The 7168-nt window shown below is 37.4% G+C and overlaps 1 protein-coding gene across 1 annotated transcript in view; it reads left to right on the forward strand.

The window, feature by feature from the left end:
- Nucleotides 1-7114, forward strand: part of MBP (myelin basic protein) — a gene marked incomplete at its 5' end in the record, with an annotated part of 62550 nt that extends 55436 nt beyond the window's left edge. Inside the window, 5 exon segments of the mRNA XM_009695049.1 lie at nucleotides 419-526; nucleotides 1010-1045; nucleotides 1627-1659; nucleotides 2648-2770; nucleotides 5308-7114. Of these exon segments, the coding sequence (XP_009693351.1) occupies nucleotides 419-526; nucleotides 1010-1045; nucleotides 1627-1659; nucleotides 2648-2770; nucleotides 5308-5364 (357 nt within the window).
- Nucleotides 7115-7168: the final 54 nt, after the last annotated feature.

The raw sequence follows: 7168 nt of genomic DNA on the forward strand, positions 1-7168 counted from the left end.
ATTCCTGCTCTCACACGGAGAATGACCCAACATCATTTTAAGTTTTTATCCATTGTAGATTTCATTTCTAAAATTACATTCTCTGGTCCTACTTATGAAAGAAGGAAAATGACAAGGTTTCTGTTATCAGAACTTCCCAATAACAGGTTTAATTCCACACTGGGCTGTCATGTTAAAAACATGTGCACCTATATATCTATATGCACAACATACATCCATATACATACTCTGTATTTGCCATTGTGTTAAAAAAAATGTTCCTTCACAGCACTGACAACTGTAGGTTGCAACCTCTGTTTAGATTTCCAAGGCATTTTTCTCCTTTTCATTCCTGGTGAAAATGACTCTTCTCTTCATACAGTCGCCGCTTATCTTCCCTTCCTAGCTGACTTGGCGATGTACCTGTTCTGCTTTTCAGGATATACATGCAGCCAGGGCTAGCCACCACGTAGGGTCCATCCCCCAGAGATCTCAGCATGGCCGGCCTGGTGATGACAACCCCGTAGTCCACTTCTTCAAGAACATTGTAAGTCTCCTCTTTTCTTGCTATGCACTAAAATGAAATATTTTCTTTAGGATCCATCAGTAACCAAATACTCCCCAATCTTTAGCCATTACTTTGAGCCTCGAGAATTGTACTGTGCCTTTGAGCTCATCATGCCATTCAAATACAAAACCAATTTTTACCTGGAAACACAAACAATGCTGAAATGCTACCAAAAAAAGTGGTCAAATTTCAACAACAACCATTACAATTACACAGTTTCACCATTTACAGGTTTTGTCCTTGTGTCTTCAGCATCGGCTGTATTAAGGAATGTTTTCTGTTTAAAAATAGACAAAAATGCGGTAGGTTCTAGGCAAAGCCTATGACAGCAGAGGAGCTTCTCAGTGCAATTACTTAGATAGCACTTAATCCTGCCAACTCGTAGATAATATGCAAAAGGTTTGATGATTCCCTACATTGATTTTTGCCTCGGTTTTACAACGTTTTTGTGTTGGTTTTTAGGTCTCACCCCGTACGCCTCCCCCAATGCAAGCAAAGGTAAGCATTTTCAGGAGCTCAAGCAGTGTTCAAATTTTGTGGGCTAATTTATAGCAATTCAACTGCTAGCCTGATTCATTTGCTTTAATGGCACTGAGGAAAAATCTGGATTTATGATTGAGAATATTTAAAGCAATGGACTAAGACAGGAAAGCCATGGTTCTCTTCCTCACGTGCTTCCTGACTTGCTGCATGCCAAGTTAAAGCCACTCGCAGGGATTTTTATATTCAATTTATGTTGTGATTGCTTTATGTAATAAACAAATAATAGGTAATGCTTTCAAACAAGCCTCACCCACCAGGAACTGTCCTTGCATTTACTAAGCTCAGCTGGCTCCTGAAGTACCTAATACAGACAAACCATGGCTAGTGAAGCCACTTCTTGTAACGATAATAAAGAATTTTGCCTTTGTTGTTTCATGGAATGACCCTACAGATTGTTGTTTTCAACTCCTGCCTCATTAGCTGGCCAGTATTTCATTCTTTTTCCTGCATTTTCATCTTCTTCTGTCTATGGCACATGCAGATGCTATGTTCCATAGTGATCATCGTGTTGTTGTTTCTATTTCTTGCATGTACAGGGAAGAGGATTATCCCTCACCAGATTTAGCTGGGTAGGTGATGAGTGTGCTTTCAGTAACAGCCATTTTATTTACCAGGCCAAAGCATATCTTGCTCCATTGCACCAAGCTGCTGCAGCAACGTGATATTTTTGTTTTGTCTCAATTTTGCTATCTTGCTTTTCCTGTTCCGCTTTCTTCCCTCCTCCCACAGCACTTTACGATGGTAATTTTCTTGCTTGCTCTTATCCAGCAACTTGTCGGCCTTGCAGCGATAATTTCTTTTGCTTTAGCACGAAGGGAGCAAAATCCGCTGCATGGCAAAGCGCTCTCCCCTTAAAGACCCTTGGAAGACTCATCTGCTGCATTTTTCTTTTCCTGGGAAGGACAAAAATGGGAGGGAGGGCTGGGATGAGATGGGCGCTTATTCCACAGTTCCAATTGCTCTTACACAGTAAAGTCTGCAAAACTAATGCCGTCACTAATTCAAGTATTTTGTCCCACCTTTCCTTGCAACCCCTTTCAGTAAGAAGCGATCTGCCTTAACAGTTATTAGACAAGTTCTTCCCACAGTTATCTCACACCTAATTAAATTCTACTTCCCTGCCACAGGTTTGATTTTTATGTGAGATGGACACGTAAATTACTTGCATTTTAAGAGAAAATATTAAAGCCTTCAAGCCATTAAGCATTTCTTTCACTATGAGAAGAACACAAATTAGTTGATGTGTTTGACATCTTAGAACTCCTGAAATTGAAACATTTTAAGTTTTGTCATGCAGGTTAACCTTCTGAGTATCCATTTTTTGATTATTAATTCGTCTTTTACAGATTGGTGCTTCCCTCAGATTTGTGTATATTCAGACAATTTCCTAACATTTTCCTTCATTCTTGATTATTGCATAAAAGATTATTTTATTCCAACACCTCTAAATTTCTCATTTAAGTATTACACTTCAGTGATCACAAACAAAGTTTACAATGTGCATATGATAATTTGAATGTGGTAATTTGCAATATATCTGAAAATCTTTCTTTGCAGGGTGGTGAAGGACACAAGCCAGGATATGGAGGAAGCGGAAAATTCTATGAGCATAAATCTGCTCACAAGGGACATAAGGGATCCTATCATGAGGGCCAGGGCACTCTACTTTAAACTGGTAAAGTACAATTGAACTTACTCTAAGTACAAAAAAAATTGAGTCCAGGAAAAAGCGAAGCCAAACCTCTTCAGAACCTGCCATGTTTGAAATAACCACATTTCCTTAAAGCTTCTGAAGGAACTAGATTTGCATGGACAAACCAGGAGGTTATCTCATGGCCTAGTAACTACTTAAACGATAGGAAACAAAGGTAAAAACACACAGTCAGTTACCATCGGGAAAGAAGGTAAGTCCACAAAGCCCCACAAAGACCCACACCAGGACCTGTGGTGTTACTCAGCTCACAAATGACCTAGACCACAGAAGATGAATGAGGTGACACAGCTTGCTGCTGCGGCGAAATTATTTAGGATAGTGAAAATGAAAGCAAACTGATAAGCTGCAGAACAGCAGTACAGGGCAGTGTTGGACACGTATTTGGCCGAGGTGCAATAACAACTTGAACAGTCCCTGCTTGTTCCCAGCCCAGGTGGGAGAACTCCTACGATATGTCGGAACAGTGACACCCCATCGCGGGCCAGGTTAGAAAACTGTGTCATATGAAAAATAAACATTTGGTCAGATTATCTCTCATCTGGTTCAGTTCACCATTTTGAGTCACGGCACAGCCCCACCAACACAGTTAATAAATGAAAACAGAACAGGGAAAAAAAGCAGTAGTGAGGATTTTTCATGAAAGGACATGAAAAGCACATCATATCCACTGGCAGCTACTTTACCTAAGACTGTAATTTTCCTCAAAGGCAGTGAAGCATTCACTCGTCACAATCACCTAGTATACTATTTGCACACGAAGAATACAATCGGGAGTAATCTTAACTTCAAGACAGAAGGTCCGAGATCCCATTAGCAGAGCCGATCACCTTGGACTCTTACCACGCTTCTCTGCAACAGGAGATAACAGCACCTTCACCTGTAGCAAAAATACATTTTTGTCTCTTATATGGTTTAGGGTACATATCTTTCATTGTAGAGCTGTTTTTCCAACATATTCAGCACCAAGTCACAGCCTGAAAACTTCAGGGAGGTAGTAAGAATTCTTATGTTGCAATTTAAGAAAAGGAACGAGCTCTTCAGAGGCCCAGGTAAAAATCAAACATTTACCTTTTAAGTCTAGTTTTCACGCTGTCCACTTGCAGCTTTTTAGTGGAGTTCAGATACATCAGCAATACCATGGCTACATACTGACATCATTTGTAAAATTTCTTTTGAACATCTGAAAATATCCGATAATAATCTCTGCCAAAATTTAACATTCTCTTTTTTTTACATAACCATCACAACTATCTTAGCTTGGATTTATATATGTATCTGATGATATACATACACCAGTTCTACTTTTTAGATAGCCTTTTCCAAGCCATTATAACTTTTGGAACTCACATCAGAGTTTCATTCAGGCCCATTCGACTTAAATCTACTGTTTATAGCAGTAGGCATTAATAACTATTTCTTTATATAGTTTTACAGTCTTTTACAATAAAAAAGTTATCCATTCTTTAAGGTAACTTTGAAAGAAAAAAAGCCAATTACCTAATAGTTTACACTAAATTTTCCTTGAAACAGTTCAGTACAACTAAGGAGGGAGCACTGAAAGATGAGAAGAAGAATATAAATAAACAAAATTCCAAAGTACACACATGCTTAATTTTTTTTTGAAGTAAACAGTTCAGTCATCAACTGATTACATTACCAATTACCACACTGTCTCACATCTGTGGTCATAAGCGTATCATTCAAGGTTTGCATAAGGTTGCTAAAGCCTCCGGAAAAGATACCCAGTTAACCTAATATTAAGTACCAAAAATGAAATGCCAAAGTTTCAGCTTGGATCATCTTTGCTGTAAAACTGCTGCAGGGCTTTTCTCAATTGCAGATTTATGAACTGTCACAAGTTTTTTTTTCCTAGTTTGATATTTTCTTACTATTTGTAAAAATAGGCCAGGTTTCAGCCCTTTATTTTTTCGTAGTTTTTTCCTATATTTGCATCTGAGCTTGCCATACAAGACTGATGTTGATATAATCACATTAACAATTTAGCCTAACAAATATTACAGAATAAAATTATTACATTTCAGTTCTTTCAGCTGTGAGACTATTACAACTCGTATGCAAGGTTTGCAGTTTTGGTTTTGGTGTTTGGGGTTTTTGTTTTGTTGGGTTTTTTTTGAAGTATATAAACACTTCAGGGGTAGCCACAAAAAACGAAAATTTCCAAGATGTCCAAGTAAATACATTGCTTTCATTAGGAAGGCCTCAATAAGAACACGCACCTACAAATAATTCATGAGAGACTGTCTAGCCCTGTGTGACAGATTATAGAGAGTAAATTAATCCAAAGTGAAAAAATACGAAAAGCAATCATCTCTTTGAAGTGAAAATTCCAGTAATATTCAGCAATATACTACAGGCCACTGCAAGTCATTTTCATTAGACAGTATTTGAAATTTTGTTGTACTACAGATTGCTCTTTTCCAATTTAAGGCCCCAAATGTACAGTACCTTTGAATTAAACTTGGCTCTGTTCTTCCCTCCACAGGGAGGCTCTGGGTCCCGACCTGGATCGCGGTCTGGTTCACCAGTTGCTAGGCGCTGAAGCTCTAAGATGCCATCCATGGATCATGTACTCTGCTTCATAATGTAACTGCCTTAAAATTAATAACAACTGCAACAATTACCTAGATAGATGCAATCCATTACTTACTGCCAATTAGGTTCTGCATGCAGTAGATTATACAAACTTCTATTGGCAATCCCTGACCAACAGTTGAATGAAAGGAACACAAAAAGTAGCTTTACTAGATGTTTTCCTTATTTTATGTGAAGTAACAAGATCTCTGACTTTACTCATTCTTCTTCAGGATGCCCTAACTGTATGCTGGACTTCATTATTTCTCCCGAGCACCTAATTTGAGCACAAGTTTTCTGGTTTCGTTTTAGTGAACATCAGAATTACAAATAAAGAGCTAATGTCTTGGATACTGAGCACTGCTGTTAATGAATTTCTGAGACACTGCTGTTTAAAACAAACAAACAAAAAAATCCACCATGTGCAGAAGTTGTAAGGACTGTTTATCCAAATACTTTTTTTGATTTGGTTTTTTGGTTTTGTTTTAATCTTCCTTCTCTCACTCACAGAATAATTTATTTTCATAACAGGATTAGGCAGTCATGGAAAGGTTTACCAAACATTGGGAGTTCAAGGTATGTGAAGTGTGGGAGGGGGCAGATGTTGCAGAATCAATACGATGCGGAGCACCAGTAATAAGGAAATTCTTTCCATACCATGAATTGCTCATCGCATCCAAACCATTAGAATTAAGAGCAGATGAGGGAGAGAAAGAGGATTTCAAATTTGAGTTAGACTAATGTTAAGAAATAAGGGATATTCCCAGAGAAGAAACATCTAAGATTGCACAAGTGACCACTGGACATCACTGGTGCTTCACACAAACTCTGCTGCAACAGCATTAACGTTGCGGTACAATAAAGAAGTAAATAAATATATAAACAAGTAAGTCTAATTTCTGAAAGAGAGCCCTTCAGTACTGGTATCTCAGATAGTCCTGCACATCTCATGTGAGAATTTCAAATCTTTCTCTTGGTATTGCAGCAGTGTTACATTTGATCGGCTCACCTTTTGCCTGAGTAACATCTGGATGCCTATTAAGGACAGTGCACCAAAGCAAATTCATAGTAAACTACTGTGAACATTTAACTGTTGTACTGTAGTTGCCTTATAGAAATAAATTATAGCCAAGTTAGATTTAGATATTAATTGTTCACAAATTACTAAAATGAATGTGTGGCAATGGTATTTCCAACCACACTTAGGGAAATAAAAGGCTCTTCTGAATTGCACTGTTTTATTACTTCGACTTACCATTTCTTCAAGCTGTCACCTAAGTGTCTGATTAATTATTTTATTTTTTTAGTTTTAGCCTATGCATTGTAGACTACAGTTAATGCTTCCCAGGTTGAAACTGCATTCCTAATAAGTGCCCAGTAAAAATTACCTATAAATATGTATGTTAATTGCATTTCACATCTAAATCTATTGTAGGTTTAAATCAGTGTCCATTAATAAGAAGCAATGGAAGATGAGAGGATAGAAAATACATAGAGACTAAAGAAAACAAAACCACCAAAATTATTAAGCATACACACACGTATTACATCTTCTATTACCTACACTGGTTGCTATGTGTATTTTTCTATTGTAGCTTCATTCAGATGTATACTCTGCAACGTAATAGTTGATTTAATTTGAATACCTATTGTTCTTATAGGAACACAGCTTTTAAAAATATTCATTATTGAAATAAAGTAATCAACTTGAAATGAAACTTGGACCAGTTTTGTCTTTTACAACAGAGAAGATCACATATATAAAGTTCTGT

The sequence above is a fragment of the Cariama cristata genome, unplaced genomic scaffold (assembly GCF_000690535.1).
Source record: "Cariama cristata isolate BGI_N322 unplaced genomic scaffold, ASM69053v1 scaffold5022, whole genome shotgun sequence".
NCBI lineage: Eukaryota > Metazoa > Chordata > Aves > Cariamiformes > Cariamidae > Cariama > Cariama cristata.